Source organism: Anthonomus grandis, chromosome 5, assembly GCF_022605725.1.
Source record: "Anthonomus grandis grandis chromosome 5, icAntGran1.3, whole genome shotgun sequence".
In the NCBI taxonomy this organism is placed as follows: Eukaryota; Metazoa; Arthropoda; class Insecta; order Coleoptera; family Curculionidae; genus Anthonomus; species Anthonomus grandis.
The window spans coordinates 17587758-17607817 of NC_065550.1; the positions used below are offsets into that span (position 1 = coordinate 17587758).

Consider the following 20060-nt stretch of genomic DNA (forward strand, 5'->3'; position numbering starts at 1 on the left):
AGGAAATAGTCATTTATACCAATCTATTATCTTGAAATAGGTAAAAACCATTACAAAAGCATACTACACATTATTACACAATAAGGTAAAAACAGCGCCATGTCACACTTACACACGGCTGCCCTGGTAAAAATAATCCATAAGATACGTATACGATTACAGAATCTATAAACTGCTTGACCACCTCTCTTACTCACCAGGTCTCGACTCAAGTGACTTCTTTTTTCTCTATTCTTAAAATTGCACTAGAAATTTTCTGTAGACGAAGAGGCCAACACTGTTTGTACAGATTATTATGCTTTTTTCTTTCTGATAAGCTTGGTTGATCGGTAATAATAGTATTTATTATTACGAAAAATCAGTTTTATATAAAAATTGCTGCTATGATATACCCGATATAGGTCTCCAACTCATTTAATTCTGACTGATTTTCAATAAAATAAATTTATAATTCGTAAAATATTCTTTATTATTAATTTCATAAAAATAAACATATTATATTAGTTATAGAAAGCCACATTCCTATAATGCTCATTCTGTACAGTAATCTTAAGAACTAAAGATAGGGCAGTACGTATGTATGGAAGTATGTAAAAAATGTGCAAAACTTAAGTAGACTACCTTACACTACCTACCATTTCAAATTATTGACGCGTTTAATTAACTTACTTATACAACCTAAAATTTAATTAGCATTAGCACCATGTTATTCTGCATTTATAATTCACTTAAACGTAAATTATTTTTTCACTTAATAATATTTAAAACGATTTGTTCGTTCGTTTGTTCAAATGTTTACTCAGCGTCTTCCAGGCTGGCCAGTTGGTCACATTTATCTTCAATATCATCCTAAATAAAAACATTTAGTAGTAAAAACATTTTATTGGATCCAAATGTATATACCTCTTCCAATTCCAAACATTTAGCCCATTCTTTAATGGTGATCCTATGATCATCATCGCTATCGCAAGAATTCAGGAACGGAGCGATGCAATGTTCTAAGGCCATCAACGGGGCACGGATTGGGAAAAGTTCGTGACGAGAGATGTATCTGAAAAATTAAATATTAAACAATATTGTTTCCAGTTTGAATTATTTCTATGATTACTAAGTTTTTTTATTTAAAATCACACATATATTACCTAAAACTTTCTAAATAATTCTACTTAGAAATAAAATGTATATACAGCAAATTATAAAGAAATAATAATCCTTAATTAATTTCAACTACTAGTAGAAACGAAATGACGTAAATATGATTTTAAGAATTTTGAATTAAAAATGGGATTCTAAAAAATGCACTTATCTTCCAAGCATATAAAAATAAATTCATAGCAGTCTAAATTGTTTAAAGAAATCAACACAGAACGTAAGCTTTGAGAAAAAGTTAAAATAGATAAATCGCAGGACTAGCTGACCAGCTGACCTACATGTATTAAAGCCACACCACCAAATAGAAGTGATTGAATACACGAAGAAAATATAAAAATGCTTTTGTTAAATTACATTATAAGATCGAAATACCAACCTTAACTTTAAAAGATTTAACACCTCAGTAGTTTTTAAATGGTAAGGATATGACAGAAACAAATCGGAGCAGTTTGACATAGCATTTAAAAAACAGCTAAAACATAGTAGAGTAGACAGATATAAAGAAACAATAAAACGATGAAAAATTGATGACATTGATAAAACACCAATTGTATTAAACCTTAATATTTTCCGGGGGCTGCAAGAAAGTATGAATCGGAGAAAATTTTTAGCTAGTAAAACTTGTTTATTTCATCGTCAAATTCTACGCAAATCGTTTTACGAATGCTGCTTAATTACAGTGAGATCTTATGGACATTTTAAGTTAGTCAAAAAGTGGACTAAATAATATACTAAAAAAATATACACTTTTGAGAATATATCCAAGCAACCGTAACATATTCTTAATAATTCCATTTTGGTCTTAGTAAATGAATAAAACAAAAGAAAAAGAAAATCATAAAAATGAAGGCAAATATGAAATATTTGCTTAATTGCAAAAGCCAAGAATAAAAAAATATGGTTAATAAACAAAAACAAATTATGATGGCCCTCTCAACTTCTCATTACATAAGTTACATAAGTTGATACACATAAACGTCGATTTGTCACGTCACGACGCGACGTAATACTAGGGTATTCTATTCTATAAGTTCGATTTCGAATTTGTCTTATAACTGATAAGAAAAAATGACAAAGGAAGCCAATTTATTTTTATGAAAACCCGAACAAATTATAAATACGTAGCTCATTGAATTATTTTCCTAGATCATGAGCAGCAAAATCGATTTTAATTGAAATTCATCAATTGTCAGAAAAAAAATAGAAGCATTGATATTGTTTAAGACTTTTCTTAATGAAATGAGTATCAAATCCAAATTTATCGTAATAAAGAAATAATAATTATTTAGAATTAAAATTTTTTTAAAAAAAAATCTACTTTTCTACTAAAAGTTTATTTATTATATATTATGTAGAAAAAATAAATATGGCCTCCAGAAAACGCGCTTTTAGACTAAAATTTACTTTTTTTCTATGATATAAATTTTACTTGTGCTTAAGATTTAACTAATTTATTTTTTAAAACTTCATCAAAAATCAGTAATTTATTTATTACTTCTGTCATTTATTTACTAAACAAAAATATTGATATTTCATATAAAATGAGACATAATTAAATTCTTACCTGTCTGGTGGATGTCCATCCAAATCGCAGAACTTCCAAATGGCAGCATTAGTCCATCTTCTGGTCATATTAGATTCGGCAACCTTTTCCATTTCGAGATAGTGAGGCGAAAGCTCACGACGATCAGCCAAATCACGCATAATATTAAAGAGCCAGTCCCGCATACGTCTTGGGAAATCGGCCATTTCGCTTTCGGCACATGTCTATATTTAAAAAGAGTGTGATTTTTTTAAAGAATACTTTAAATGTCATATCTTACCTTCATTTCCCTGCAAGTGCCATAGTATTCAATGTGGACATGTTTGTATTTTTCACCCTGGCATTTGGGATCGTCATTGCGACACCAGCATCTTTGCTGGTATACTGAGCAGTCGGATGGCCAGGTTTCGTTCATGTTGGAACAGACCTAGAAAAATATAATTTTACACCTTACTTTTCTAATATTAATTTTTTATCCAATCTGTTTCCTAAAAGCATGATACTTTTCTCTTTGACGAATTACTTTCACCAAAACCTGGACTAACCGTGTATTTTAGTTAATAATAAGAGTCTACATTATATTGAGGCTTGTCATGAAATTATATTTATTTATTAATAAACGGGCGAAGCCCAATTACAATTCTGTTAAACTTTTTAAATTCACAATAGTAATACATAATATAGGTAATATACAGAAATACGGAAAATCATCAAGTAATAATAATTAATAATATCTAACCTATGCTTACTAAAACTTGACGCAGGAATTTGTTATAAGTTTCAAAAAGGTCAATATCCTGATGTTGGTTTATTGTTAGTCTGTTTGTTTTAGTGAGGAAATTATTAGGACCCTAGTTAGTACGATAGATTGGGTAATGAAAGTGCCTCTAGTTGTTCTTAGTGGAGCATGAATATTGATTTTTTGATTTTTTGAAGTAGCTATGAAGCTCCAGATTTCCCATGTAGAATATTGTAAAAAGTAATAAGATCCCTCCTCTTATGGGGGATAGATATGGGAGCCATATGTAGCATATCAAGTATATCTGCATCCTTGTAATTATCCAAGATATTCAATTTATATGCAATTTGTTTTAAAAATATGTGTTCAACTAATTGAAGTGCATCAATATGTACATCAGAAAAAAGAGACCACACACAGGAGTCATACTCCAGATTAGGACAGACCAGGACATAGTAGAGTGATTTCAAAGCGGCAATACTTGTGAAGTCTTGAGTACATCTCCCAACAAAGCCAAGCATATGGAAAGGTTTATTGATAACACTATCATGAGAAAACTGTAAGCTTGTATAGCGACCGGTTTTGTAGTCGAAATTAATAGTATTTCTAGAACGAGAAAGGGTCATTATCTTACATTTAGCTGGATTAAGATCCATACCATTTCCTCACAGCAAACTACCCAATTGAACTGCACTGAGTATACTGATGGGACGATAGTGCACTGGTTTTGTCGCCTGACTTATGAATAGGTTTTAGGAAATCCTCTTTTCAGTAGTCTGAGATTATTCCAGTTCAAAAGGAGAGATCGAAGTTAGAGCCAATAGATGCTTCAGTGCAGTAAATTATACTGTGTGCGAGATTCCTGTGTTAGATTTTTGCATAGCTGTCTTAATCTAGAAAACGTCCGATAGTCTGTAGGTGATCGTCTTTGTTTATATTTCTGGTGCATTTTTTTTCGATATTACGATTTTTAAGTTTAATTGAAAACCGCACTGGGAATTTCTAGCCGATAATTATTTTAGAGGTACAAATATATCAATTGCCATAAAGATAATTTAATAAAAAATATTTAGCATTGCTTCAAGAGGCTTATTCAAAAGGAAAAATCCCAGTCAAACTGATTCAAAAATGCTTCAATCTCATGAAAATTGGCAGACTTAAAATCCCTGTAGAATCCATTAAACCCGAGACCCTCTTCGACCTCCACAAGGCAACTATTTAACTTAATACATAGCAGTGGGTGAACAACTGGAGGAACCAAAGAATAGTCTGCTATATTACTTATAACATATAAATTAAAAGGAGTAATATAAAACTCAAGACATGGTTGCCTTTGTTTGCAGCTTGGAAAAAATTCAATAGAATTACTTGGAAGTCGATGGCTTGGATGAAACGTATTTTTATTATATGTACTATTTACATATTCAACATGTATGCATATGAAATACATATTATATAATGTGTGGTTTATGAAGCAAAGGCTCAATAAGCTTTTGTAATATATAGAATCTAAATTAGGAAAAAAATTCAACGCAATTGATGCTCTGCATTATAAAGAGTATATATCTATTACTCCTTTAATCATAAAATTAATTTGTTAGTGAATTTTTGGTGTACCTTTGTAAATAAGTAACAATACCTATTTTATTATAATTTTTTTTTATCCAAAAAACAAGATAAATCATTAGCTTAAAAATAATAATACATACATACATGTATTTGGCATCTTTATGAGTAAGAAGTGCTATTATATAATAAAAAGCATTTAAACGATATGGCAGCACTTATATATTTATGGCACATTAAAAACAACTTTTTAAATTTATATTTCTTTCAATGATATTTGAAATTAAACATATTTAATACTGGAAAATTATATTGGCGACTTAACAGATATATCAAATGCTTTTATTAATTGAATATCAAAAGCACTTTATTAATTTAATCTAATAATACCTTACCTTTCTTCTGGACTCCGTTTCTTCAGGGCAAGAAGCGATGCAGACGCACTGCGCTTCACCTTCTTTATCCAATTCACACACCATACCGGCTCCACATTGAACATCCAAGCAGGGGTCTTAATTTAAAGAAAAAACTATATTTAAAAAAAAATCAATTTAATAATAACCATTAACATACCAATTAAAGGAACTCTGTTGTCAATAAAATCAGCTGCTGCAGCCATTGGTGGTAAGTTTTCTGATTGAACATCGCTGGGTTTATCATCTAATGAGGTGGAGGCGAGTTTTTCGGGCCTTTTCCTGTATTTCTTATGTTTTTTCTAAATACAAAGCAATAGCTTTAGTAAATATTGCTATATAACCTTACATGGTACTTACAGGCTTCTCACTAGCTAAAGTATCTGTAACCAAAACAGCTAGAAGAATAAAAGTAGCTAGTTCAAGGAACCTCATGATGCCTACTCGTTGTGCAAAGCCAAATACTGGCCTCTCTGCAATTGTTAAATAAAAAATGCTCGAATCAACTAAGTTGGTTTCGAAATCGATATTTTATGTTATTAGCAATAACAACTTCTCGTTTTATAAATTTTTCAAGGAAACCAGTGTGTGCTTTAGCGTTTTGTGGAGCACTTTTCGTATTATTGGCAAGTTATTTATAGGATTTTTATAGGACTGTGAAACAGGATTTTTAAATGGACATGACATCATTGGGTTTTTGTAATTTAAAACAAAAATTGAACTTGAAGTTCTTTTTTATTGAATTAAATCTATAAATATATAAAAGTTTCTTAAACGATTTAAACATATTTGTAATTTTTCGTCTGAATATTTGGATGTTGCAAATAACATTCTCGTATCATGCCATTTCCTGCAGGACAAATATTGATAAACACTTCCTGGTGATACATTCATTTACTTTGTGCAATATATATCCTACGTAAAATATCTAAGTTAATAATATTTTTTAGGTCAGTCGTAATAATCACCAATAAAAAAATAATTTAAAGATTAAACTCAAAATGTCGTTTCAACCATGAAAAGTATAGATTTTCTATAATTTTAATAAGACTTTCTATAGACTTTTAGATTGTAAGGTATATTATAGGATTTATGATGACTATGATTTGATGAGTTTTTTAGTTGAATTTTTACTATGGTCAATAGATATAAAATAACCTACAATTTTTATTTCAGATTCAATGGTTGATTGGACTTTCCTATGTTTTTTATTCCTCTTTTTCTAGTGCTAGCCCCTGATGTGGCGAATATTCGTTTTAAACCGAGGATATTATAGCAATTTGACCAACTATTTTATCCCTGTGCTATCCCTGGTTTAAAGGCCTCTTGTTTTCGTCCATTTCCAACGCTGTCTAATCCTTACTTCTATTTTGTTTATATAGAATTTTCCGCACTCACACATTATCAGATAAAGGCAGTTTTTGTTGTCTATTCGGCTCTAAGAATAGGTCTTTATTGTTACTGTGCATCCAATTATGTTCCTAGACTTGAAGGTATTTCCTGGTGATGCACCTGACCTCCTTCGATTTTTCTTTTCGATGGAATTGCGAGAAGTCATATAGTTAGTTCCTTTCAGTGCTTATAGATTTTCCTGAATCTTGTCCTTTCGTTACTATTTTCAGTTTGATTTTTCGGAAAAACCGTTGTGTGTTGAGATCAATATTATTATTGCATCTATTTTAAGCTCTCTGATAGAAAACTAGATAGTTAGGATACGGTATGAGAGCACTGTAGAAGAACTTTCTTATGTTCTATACTGTGAATTTAATTATGTGTCTAATATTGTAAAAGTATAGTAAGAATCTACGTTGACCAATTATCATGAGGTCCTAGGACAAATTCGTTAGCGTTGATGTGAAACGTCTATATATCAGCGGTCATATAGGAGAATTTTTAAGTATTAGGAATAAAAGCAGTAAGGACACGGCTTTGTCAACTTGTACTGCATTGCGTTGCTACTTCTACTTTTAATCAAAATCTCTGTCGTACAAAATATACGAAGATAAAATTACGATATATTTCAATACACAAATGCCTTTCTTGCATAAATACTAAAAAGGGCATATTCCAACAAAGCAATCCTCAAGTTTATTTATACTCGTAGAGGCTTTGCTTCAATGATAAACGCTTTTTCTCTTACTTTAGTATGATTCTTCTTATATTAACATGTACCTAAGTAAATCACAGTAAATAAAGCTAGAGAATTAGCTTTATTTGTAAAATCTTCTAACTTTGAAATAAATTAGTGTATTGGTATTGTAAGCAAAAGTAAAATCATTAATTTTATTGATGAGAAATCCTCAATGAAAGTAATAAACAGGACTTAACCCAATATGTGCAATTTCTATATAAAATAACTATTTGAGTGTATCCTGTTTTTACATCTTTAGTAGCTTTTACCATCTGCTTCCTGTTATATTCATGTAAGATGGAAGAAAGTGTCAATAAACATCTATCTAAGCATATTATTATATGCTTTTATTAAATTCATTTCCAGATGCTCTATAAATTTTCTTATAAAAAAGAAAATGACAGTATTGGCCGATTTAAGATAAAATCATATGGATGTTGAAAAAATAGATAATAAGAATTAAATAAATTAACCAGACTTCTACCCTTTTCCAAAACAGGCTTAAAAATGCATCTTTAGATTCATAACTAGTTTACCTATTTACTTAATAAATAAAAATCCTCCATTTCTGCACATCATACAAATAAAGTATAAATTAGAGACCAGATATTTTAAAACTAAATAAACGCCTTCGATATCATATCCAGATCACTTAGAGAGTGAAACCTTGAAGATAAAATGCTGAATAAAGTCCGAATAAAAACAGAAAATTTAATAAGTTCTTTTAACATACAAAGAATTACTTTAGAGAAAAAAACATTGATTTTTGGAATCGTTGACCTACAAATGAATTTTTTTTCAGTAAATAGCAAATTAAACATTTTAAGATTATAAAAAGCATTGCATTATTTTTTAGACCTAAGAAAAAAGAAAATGAAGAAAAGCAACTACGCCTATTTTTCAATACAGCTCCATCTACTCAAGAGCCATCAAATTTACAAAATGACAAAGCGTTTTCTTTAAGAATTTTCCAGAGTTTCGCGAGATGTATTTTTCATTTCCTACCAACATTTTGGAAAGCTTTAATTAAGATCTGCAAAATTGTAATTCTTGGAATAAATTCTTGTAGGTGTATTACTCATTTACCAAAAAAGAGATAGCGAAAGCGAGAAAAAGAAAGTCAAACTAAAAGCACGTGTCTTTTTTCCTTGCTTCTGTAAAACATTTTAAAATCTGAGGACAGAAATAACTAATAAAGTAAAAAAGATTAAACAGTAAATTCGATAAAGCAAACAAATATTTGATAAATAATGCTGGTGAAGCGAAGCTTTTGATTGCGTTTGCAGAGTCGGACTGGCCCGCCGGACAACCGGGCATTTGCCCGGTAGGCCCATACCTTCTAAATGTAAATCGGCCCCTATTAAAACTATTAAAAACACAAAAACATAGAACAACAAAAAGTTTACACATAGACTGGCAAATTGTCCCTAGTGAGTAACCATTAAAGCATGAGCCATTAAAAAATAAGAAGAAGAGAAACAAATCGCGGGGAATCCCCAGCCTCCAGCCAGGGATTCCCCGCGATCGCTTGCTGGCGACTTGTGTGTATGTTTACGTATGCACTACGTTTGAGAATTATTTATGTTCGCATTGAATAAGTTTTCCTTGCAAATTTTTTTGTTAATAATTTTTATGCAGGTTTAGTGTAAGTGTGACGGTGTATCTGCTGTACAGTATACCATAAGCAAGTCAGGAAGATTAATTTTTTTTCTATTACGTGTTATTTGCCTATAATGATTTGTATGTGTTAATCGTTAATGTCATAATGTTTTTAGGATAGAAAATAATGTCTAGCAAGAACGATTAACTGTCCGAAGCCGAACCACCCCTAAAAAAGCAAAAGCAGTTTTGTCCGGTTCACAAAAAAGAAAAATAAAAGAAAAAAAAGGCTAAGGAAACTGCATCAGCCTCCATGAAGATCACGTCATTTTTTAATCTAAAAGAGCCTTTACCTACTAGTAGCCGAAATGTCATCATTCATAGCAGTGTAGTTGCAGACCAAGGTAATAACTGTAGTTCCTTGGAGCCTGATATTCAGGATTCAACAGATTCGGCTTATAAAATATCAGAAGCTTCGGCTTTGTTATCTTCAAACTCTTCGGATTCAGAATCGGATTTATCGGAAAAAGAATGTGACGCTATGGAATTAACAGATATTTCAACTAAGACAAATAATATAATACAATTTTTTTCTCCTCCTACCCATGCAACAGTACAAGAAAAGCTAAATTTTGTTAAACAACATCCAAATCAACCCACTTATTTCGATTATCCTAAAGCTGCCATTTAATCCCAAATTATACCAGAGAAAAGTACCAAACGGGAAACTCGTTGTTAGAACCTGGTTGTCTTATTCTGTGAAATTAAATAAGCTGTTCTGCTCTATTTGCATGGTTTTTAGTAATGTTAAAAATAGACAAACATTTAGTTCAGAAGGAATGAGCGACTTTCGGCATTCAACTCAACGTCTTAAAAAGCATGAAGAGCCGCTCGGTCATTCCTTATCTGTGCAAGCCTTCTTTAGGGCAATAAGCAATCAGAATATCGAGGTAAAAATAAATGTTGATCTGGCTAATCAAAGAAAAAGTGAAATAATTAATAACAGAGAAATCGTAAAAAGAATCATTGATATAATTCTTTTTATTTCCAAGCAACACCTTGCGTATCGAGGTAAAGAAGAAAATAGTAGCAGCTCATTAGCTACTACGACTTTTAAAATTAACCGTGGCAAGTTTCTTGAACTATATTTGTTGCTAGCAAAATATGACAATATTATGAAAACCCATATCAATAAAATTTCTTGTCGAAAACATGATAACAAACAAGGTAGAGGTTCTCATTTAACTTTTCTTAGTAAAACATTTGTTAACAAAGTTATTCTTATCTTGGTGAGTCTTTTGAAACGAAAATATCTGTAGAAATTCAAAGGGCCAAAAAGGTTAGTGTGCAAATTGATTCAACTCAGGATGTAAGTGTAATGGAACAGTGTGCTATTATTGCAAGATATGTTTATGATGGTAAAGTAAATGAACGTTTGATATCTCTGATAAATTTTAAAAAATCATCAGGTTTGGCTTTATACAACCATTTAAATGAAGAACTTAATTTAATGAATTTGGAAATCGCTAATGTTATTGGCTGTTTGTTCCTTTAACGGAGCCGCAAATATGTCTGGGCAATACAACGGACTACAGGCTCATATCAAAAATAACGCTCATTATTCGGTATACACTTGGTGCTATGCCCACGTCCTAAATTTAGTAGTATGTGTGTACAACAGAATGCTTAATTAAATGTAAAAATTAGTTTGGTCTTCTTAATCGCACTGCGGTCTTTTTTTCTGAATCTTATAAGCGTGATTCAGTGTGGAGAGACCACCGTAATGATTTTAGAACCTTAAACAAGATTTGTAACACCCATTGGTGGAGCAAAGCAAGGGCTTTGGAAGTAATTTTCGGATCGCACCAACATATATCCGATGAGCTATACTCCAGCCTGCTCAAAGCTTTAAAATATATATCTTGCGATCAAGAAAACGAATTTGATGGTAAAACATCGTCGGAGGCAAATTCTTTATTAAATACATGGACAAGTTTTGAAACTATGATTTTAAGTTTAATATTTCTTCAAATTTTTAATATATTAACCCCAGCATCAAATTATTTACAAACCGCAGGACTAAATTTTCAGGTTGCTTTTAACATAATAATGAATGCAAAATCCGAAATAGAAAAAAATTTTAATAATTTCAAAAAAATTTATGATAACACTAAGAAATTTATTGACTTAATAAATAAGAAACCATGTATTATAGAAAAGGATATACTTATTGAAGAGAACTTTCCGGTACATAGAACAAGAAAAGTAAAAAAAATGCCTGGAGAAGATGCTTCCGACGAAATTTCCAAAATTACTGAGCTGGGTCCTTACAAAGCTTTTTAAATTGAGAGAAAACATATAAAGCAATAATAAATCAGGTAACACAAAGTTTCGAAAACAGATTTGAAAAGCACAAAACCATTTATGATTCTTTTTACTTTTTTGATCCGCGAAATTTTGAGCAATTAGTAAAACAAACTGATCGTTTAAATAATAGCGTTTTTGAGGAAATTTCAAAACTGTCGGAATTACCTACTTCTCGTATTAAAACAGAACTAATTAATTTTGCAAAAAATTTTAAGGGTCTAAAAATCCTGACAGAAGATTCGTCATGCTTATCAGAGGGATTTTATGTAGAAATAGAAAACAGTGAATCCGAATCTGATGATCATGATAATAAAACTTCTCCAACTTCACAAAAGAAAAACTGTGCAGGTTGCTTGCATTGTTGTCTAAAAATACTTCTTGAACATAATTTGCATGTCGGAGCATATAGTCATCTGTATATGGTATACAAGTGTCTTTTGACATTATCTTGTACGCAAGTTGCTTGTGAGCAGGTTTTCTCCAAATTAAAATTAGTCCTAAATCGTCTTAGGTCCCTTTTAGGGCAAGAGTTAGTAGAAGCTTTAATAATAATAAGTTCAGAAGCAGATTTGCTTGAAGCTTTAGACTATGATCATTTAATTGACAAAATTCCACATTCTACGTCGCTGTTGCAAAAAAAACTTCTTATCTAATAAGTAAGTTTTTATAAATTTAACTTTTTGTTTTTTTGCCATTTTATGTTATAATTTTATAGGACTAGAGCTTGAGTTCCTGATTTCTGTTAACGTAGCTTTAATTAGTATGCTGCAGATAATAGAATATGTTCTTTGATTTTGTTTTAATAATTTAAACTTTTTATTTGTTTTTTTTTATGGGTAGATAATATACCCAGTTTTCTGGGCCCTATTGAGGTCTTCGCCCGGTAGGCCCTTATGCCACCAGTCCGACCCTGTGCGTTTGTTTATTTTAAGATTTAGGATAGAGAAAAAATCTTCATGTGCAAGTTCTTCTAAGCACAAAGGTTCAACTAAATAATAATTTACCGATTTTTAAAAAATATTAAGAATAAGTAAGCTTTATCTATAAAACTATATTTTTGATTATCCTATACTTATAATTAAATTGCTTATGTGACATACATTTCTTGATAAACTTTGAACTTAACTTATCTGGGTTTTAAGTTGTTAAGTTGTTTGATATTGCATAAATTGTAATATGATTTATAGAAAATTCGGTACACATTTAAATTTAATACCGGTTTAAAACAAATTCATTCACAAATTATTAACACTACAGTAAGATACTAATTTTAGCAGAAGCGAACTATTTTTTTAAGCAATGACCTACAAACCTAAAGAAAACATCTGGAAAGATCTTTTCGGAAGTTTAAAATACAATCGTTTACATCATCGCTCTTAATAGAGTATCTTTAATTATTGATATCGTCATTACTGTATGGATGCAGATGTGAGTTTACTAGACACATGCTAAATGTATTATTGGCTTAAATGGATCTTTAATTGGACGATATATGCAACTATTATAAGTGACGTTTTCTGATTTACTTTGATGGTTTAAAAGAATTGCCAAAATAGGAAATATGTTTATAAAATGCGCAAGTCGGTGAGAATGTCAAACCTTATATTTTTTAAAACCCAATTTTTTTTTGGAAATAAAAGCAATGTTAATGTTTTTATCTAAAATTCACTAGCTTCAAATAGCACCTTAACTACGTAAGTACAAAAATTCGAATGCATATGCAACTTAATTAAAGGAAAGTTCCATCTATTTTGACTATTTATTAAAATAAACAGTTGCAATAATAAAAAAATATATATTATTTAAAAATGCTCACACAATTAATAACATAATATTATAAGAATTAGCTCAACTTAAGTAAAATACAATAAAAGGAATCAGCAAAATCTGGATCTAAAAGTATTTTCCCAATATCCTTGGGAATTTTAATGTTTTAATGGCAGTGTGTTTTTCTTATCTTTCCTATGGAGACTTTGGGTATATTATTTTTTTAATCATGTTTCTGAGATGAGTCAAAATCAGAAACAAAAATTGATTTAGGAATTTTTCAAAAAATTAATTTTAGGTGTGTCTAGCTCTTCCATATTAATTTTTGGCATAATCATCTAATGCTTTTCGATTATAACAAAAAAAGGTTTAATCGCAAAACTAAGCAGTTCTTCGACGAATACTTGAAAAGAGAAAGGCTATCTTGACTGAAGTGGCTTAATAGTTCATATTTCTTTTGTTTTAAAATGCATTTAAATATCAGATTAATGATTTTAAAAAGATTAACTATTGATCACTTATACTTAAAGTAATAATCTTTATCTGTCCAAAATGAAAATTCCAAAAGTTACTATTCTAATTTATATTTCACACCAGTTTATAAAAACAGTTTTAGTTTTATCAATTCATTAAAACATTATAGATGAATGTGTTAAAAATATTATGTTTTAAATTATTCTGAATCTATTAATATTTCTAGTAAATATAACAATTAAGTATTTGCTGATATCACTTTTATTTTTGGGAAATTATTTATATTGTTATTTTGTAAAAATATTCTTGTAAGTTGTTTTTACTAATTAAATTTATTTAAGTTTTGGTTAAATCTATGCATAGTTTAGTTTTTTGCAAAAGTGCTAATATGTTGGTTAAAAAACAATACTTAAAGTTGGATGTATTATTTAATCTTAGAATTCTGTGTAATTTAATTGAATAATTAGGCCAGTAAAACCATAAAGAAACTCAATTTACCATTTAATTTAGAAATTAGATATCTCCCAATTACAATCTATTAATCATTCATTTATTCAAAATCTCGAAATTCAAAATCTCTCCGAGTTATACTGCTGTTAGTGCTGCTACAATGAAACAAAAATCGATATTCACAAAAGCCATATTTTCTTTAAGGTATTTAGTAAAAACCAGGCAAACAGTATTGTAATTTAAAGTATCTAAGTTGTTCTGGTCATTCCAATCTTTAAATACAGAAAATATTGACAAATTAAGCAAGCAAGAAAATATTGCAATACTCTGCATAATTAAATATAAAGATAGAAGTCGCATTCAAGTGCCCACTTACTGCAAATTTACGCGTCTCTTCCTCTCCATCAATATTGGGTGGAGATAAAATTTATACAATTTGGTTCACGATCCGCACAAATTAGGCCACCTCAATATAAACGAAGATATTAATATTTTATGAAAAAAAGAGACTGTTGTTTTGTGGGCCATCTTCTGCAAATAATAAAATATTAGAAATTAAAGAATTACTTTGAAGCAGGAGACTAACTGATACATTTATAATGATTTTAAAATGAATAAAACATTAAACTGGTACACGTGTGGGCCTAAGATCCAAAATCCTTTTGTCTGCATTGAACAATATATCAATTGCTTTAAATTCAAAAATCATTTTTTATTTCTAATATTTTATTATTTGTAGGACACGGGCCATGAGTGGAACCCTACTTAATTCTGTAATTCATTTATGCATAGCGTTGTCAGAAGAAATAAAATTCAGTCAAATATTTTTAAAGCAAACACAAATTTTCTGTATTTAAACGAAAATAATGGTCCCCTCCCATGTACCGTCAGACGAAAATCCATTAGACTTTGTTTGTGGGGGATAAATACCTTATATATAGAGTTAGGTGAACATAGATGAGCCTGCTAATTTGGGAGACCTGGAAAACAATTCAATGAGAAGTGCGGTTTATACCATAAGTAGTCATAAATGTTCAGAGCTGGATATTTGAATGCATTATTATTAATACAATTATCAGATAAAATGGCCAAAAGCTTAAAGAGCTAAGATGGAAGAATGCAAGCTTTTTTAAAGTATGCTTTAAATTTATCATAACTCAAATATGGCAACCATATTTTTCTAAAATACTGCCAGATGGTTCTAGAGATGAGATTCTCTATCTATTAAAAAATGTATGTAAGCTTTTTAGAACTCCCTGCATACAATTTTCTAGAAAATATGCAATGTGATGTACAGTTTTAGTACAAAGTATTTTTAATATCGATGGATCTGAGAGTTTTTTCGAAAACACCCTCATTTAGTTATTGTTCAATTTTGATTTATGAATGCTGTATTATTATCAAGCATATCCAATCTTATTATTGAAAGAAATAAGATTCACTACATTATCCCCGGAATGTCATTAAAGTCTATCTAAAAAATAAATTTGATGTGCGATAAAATAAATGCTAACGCTAGCAAAAAAAACAATTATAGAAAAGTCCAAGTTTGCATAAAGCTGAGAATGGAACATGATGAATAACAATTGTTTACACACATGCATATTTATATTAAAACAAATTTCGGAGAAAGTAGAATAGTGTTAATTCATTTTTAATAATTTTTTTCTAATTGACATATATTTATGGAAAATATTTATTTAATTCCTAGATTTCGCTATTTTTATTGTATATGTTTTAAAACCATTATTTATATTATAACTACGAGAAATAAAAAGATTATATATAACAAGATTATTTTATTTAAACTTTTTTAAATAATTTGCAATCTTTTTACTAAAATTTCAATTTGAAAGTATTTTAATATTTCTTATAGAATAAGAAATGAGAAATCAACATCAAAATGATACATACCTATTAAGGGCAATTTGGCAAAATCAAGTAAAAAAAAATTATTTGGCGAACAAAAATAGTTTTATTTTAATCTTTTGTTTAGTCATTATTGATTTATGATTATAAATTTAGGAATACTTTATTAAACTATTTTCCTATGATTATTTTATAAGGTGAGATTTTGCTGAACTTGTTATCCTCTGATATAAAGAACATTTTGTAAATTTTTACATATTTCGTTCCTATAATGGATAATAAATAATAACAGATACAAAGTATTTATATACTAGAAAATAAAAGCAGTATACACATTTCCTTTAAAAGCAGACCACCCACATACACTCTCAGTAAGAAACATATTTCATCAGTTTTATAAATAACAATACAATATTTATTTTATTATAGAATATAGGGGAAGAATTTTGAAATAACAATTTTTTTATAAGTCTATAGATATTATTATTTGGCCAAAAAATTAAGGATTTTCCACGATTCTCAGCAATGTATCTACTGAATGCAGCATTTAAATAATAAAAAAGGCTGACCTTTAAAACAATAAACCATAATATTGTGTAATTAAACTTTTTTTTAACACACTAACACAGTTAACTCATCTGGAAATTATGAATAAGATAAAATTTGAATTTTTAATTCGACTTAAAATGAAGATAATTTTTGGCAATTTATTAAAAAATTAAATTAAATATCGCCTAGGAAATCCCAATTAAACATAAATATATAAGAAAACATTTCCTTATGTTCAATATTGACTACTTACATAAAAATCCCGGTCGAAACCAGTTCAAGTAACTACACTATGTATTACCATTAAACATTCAAGTAAGACGGTTACTGAGTATTCGAGATGCTGACATGCGGAATATAAGATCATCGGTTACTGTGTTGCCACACTGGTTTAGAGATAATTCTTTGTAGATTATTGTTTTAAAATTAAAATAGCTAATTTGAATTTCATTGATGGATTAAACAGTGTGCATGTGTAATGTGTCTGGTAAATATATTTAATTAACATTAATTTAATTCAATAGGGAGTATATCGTTTTACATTGTTGTATACGATAATGGATATGGACTTTTAATTTACTAAATATGAATATCATATAATTCAATTATATGTATAGGGAATAACATCAAAACTGAACCAAATCTGAACCAAAAATGCGGCCACAATCGACCTAGTGTCGCAGTGGAGGGACACAAAACGCAACGTAACGCGAAATGGAAATATTTTTAAAACGCCACTAAAATACATAAAAATTGAAGAAAAAAAATTCTTGACCAGTGCCCCAAGAACTGTAACGTTTAAAATGTTAAATAGACCAACGATGTTTCATTTTCTTTGATCTGAACGACATTGGAATTAATATAATAATCTTCTTCGAACAATCCTAATTGATCTAAAATGCAAACATTCGACGCTTTAACATTTTTAGTGTCGACTTTTTTATGTATATTGTTATAAACTGGACTAATAATACGCTATACTTTTCCCATAAAGCATTTTCATTCCGTTTGGATAAAGTTATGGTGTAAAAAACAGGATTGTAGTAAATAGCAAAATATTTGAAAAATGTTTAATAAAAAAATAAATTAAAAACATTTTAGTCAAAATGTAAGTGCAATAAATTTCTTAAATGTTAATTTTTGTTTAAAAATGTAGTACACAAAATGGTAACTACTTGTAATACTTTACAAGTAATGACCATTTTCTAAAAATTACACAGTAATTTTTGTATTCTATGTTCCTTTCTGGAAATATAAAACCATTAAAAACAAACTGTATAAGCATTCTATTGACAAGCACATATTGTGTAAAATAAAAATGTTCAAATTCAAATTTATCTTAAAAATCCTAAAGTTACCTTTGATGCAATCGAGTCCGACAATCGCCATTGTATAAGGCATTATAAGAAAAAATCTGAAAGTTGCTATGGTCTGAAAAAGATTTTTCTATAAATATTTTCGCATTGAATGTTCGCCATTACCTTATCCACTTTTCTATAAGCTTCTAGTATAAGTTATGTTAATTAGATTTTGTAATGAATAATAATTTAATAAAGTAGTATTTTAACAAATTTTAATAACAAGGCTTCATATAAATATTATTGAATGTATGTATTACTTTTAGGACGCCCTATATATATTATATAATATCGTTTGATGTAATTTTTTTTAAATATTATGTTTACAAAACATCCTTTTTTCAAACACATATTTTTTTATGATTCGTAAAGCTTACCTAATATAAATGGCAAAAATCGTTTTTGAAATATGTTTTAGTCTGCGGGCTGTTCCATGCAATTGGATAATTTTAAGAATTTTGCTAAATTTTCGCTAAATTGTGGAAGGTTCCTGGAAGTTCCTAAGTTCTGGTTTCTTAATATTTAATGAAATAATTTAATACACGGAGATAGTAAAAATGATTAGCTCTCTTGCTTATATGAAATGTAATAGACATGTTATTTATAGAGATTTCACTTCTTTACTATTTCCTGAAACTTTAATTTATGGAAATTAAGTTGTTTTATTAGCCTGGAATTCTTTAAATTCTCTACGTATACTTCGGCTTGTCTAATCTAGATGATCAGACAAATCTAGAGCAGATCCTCTTCTAGCAAGTTCATTAGTTTCCTTAATTCCAAGCATTTTGTATAGGTCTCCCAGCTTTTTTAGTTTCATTAAATATTCCTATATGTTTATTATTCAGAGCAAAACGGCTGCTTCCCCGAATAAAGGGGGACCACAGCTTATATGGCGCTAAACCAATTAACTTAATAAATGAAACAAACTTTTACAATACAAAGGCCTGATGATGCTCTTAAGAGCGAAACACGTATCACCACTTTAACCAATAAAAGAATTTTTTGAGATCGAGACTTTGCGTGGTTCTCTTCTGATTTATTTACATCAAGGTCTCTTTGAGAATATGGACCACTTCTTTCAATACACTCACTTTGCTTCTTAGCAGGTAACTTCACTCACTTTTTACTAACTACTAACAATGGTGCTTATACTCTTGCTTATACACTGGGTTAAATACTTTAACCTATTGGATCAATACACGACGACCGAACTCATAACTAGCGACAATAATATAGATGGTTTTTTTTAACTGGGTTTACAGCATAATGGTATTTATAGACCTTCACTAGGTCACTAAAGGTATAAAGAGAAAGAAAGAGAGAAAAAACTCGTCTTGGGTATTAGGGGTAATAGAGAAAACTCCGTAAGCAACTTCTCACTCCGATTGCGACTACAACTCGCGACTCGACTCAGACACTACTTCTCGGCGACAGTTGACTGTGACAGTCTCAACTTGATTGTGACAGTCAAGTTGAGGCACAACTCAACGCGATTGTATACTGCAACTCTTGGACCAGTATTTGGCCATCAAGGGTCTGGAGAGAGAGACCCAGTTATGTTGCCTTAGAATCTACAAATATCCATAAATCCTGCGCACAAACTTGCATCGGATGTAATTGGATCCTATTCGTTTATGCTCCCTTCAAATCAATGAAAATATTGATATGTAAATTTTTTCAGAATATTTCTCCTGCCTTCCTTGGTCTAAAAGCCGTCTTTATAGTAGTCCAGGCTTTCATGAGTTCCTTTATTAGTGCGTTTTCACTAACTGCTATCTTTTTGGTAGCCTTTTGACTTATCCGCCAGTTGTTAAAAGCGACCGGTTATTAAAAGCGAATTAATTTGAGCTCTTAAAAACGACGACTGGGAGGCAAAAGCGACATTTATTTCTATCTAATTTTTTTCTCTTTGTTTATTATTCTATGGCAAATAAAGTTATTTTAAAAGTTTTTTCTCATTTTCTCTCGATATTCTAAAATTTAATAAAATTAAATAACATGAGTTCTATAATGCAATTTTAACTCAAGAGTTAAATTTCCATTCAAACTTCCACATATGTTCTAATAAAAATTATACCCAAAC

At 29.7% G+C, this 20060-nt stretch overlaps 1 protein-coding gene across 1 annotated transcript; it reads right to left on the reverse strand.

Moving 5' to 3' along the window:
* Positions 1-444: 444 nt before the first annotated feature.
* LOC126735895 (SPARC) lies at positions 445-17033 on the reverse strand. Its single transcript, XM_050440003.1, has 8 exons — positions 16873-17033; positions 5774-5886; positions 5574-5715; positions 5396-5511; positions 2976-3122; positions 2717-2919; positions 904-1051; positions 445-849 (listed from the first exon to the last, which is right to left on the reverse strand). The coding sequence occupies exons 2-8, from the start codon at positions 5846-5848 to the stop codon at positions 796-798; spliced, it is 885 nt and encodes a 294-aa protein (XP_050295960.1). The 5' UTR covers positions 5849-5886; positions 16873-17033; the 3' UTR covers positions 445-795.
* Between the last annotated feature and the right edge of the window lie 3027 nt (positions 17034-20060).

Coding starts and splice junctions, on each gene's coding strand:
- LOC126735895 (XM_050440003.1), bottom strand. CDS start 5,848: ATGAGGTTCCTTGAACTAGCTACTTTTATTCTTCTAGCTGTTTTGGTT. Junction 3,123..5,395: donor AAACGGAGTCCAGAAGAAAG/GTAAGGTATTAT, acceptor ATATTTTTCTAG/GTCTGTTCCAACATGAACGA. Junction 850..903: donor AATGTTTGGAATTGGAAGAG/GTATATACATTT, acceptor GTTTTTATTTAG/GATGATATTGAAGATAAATG.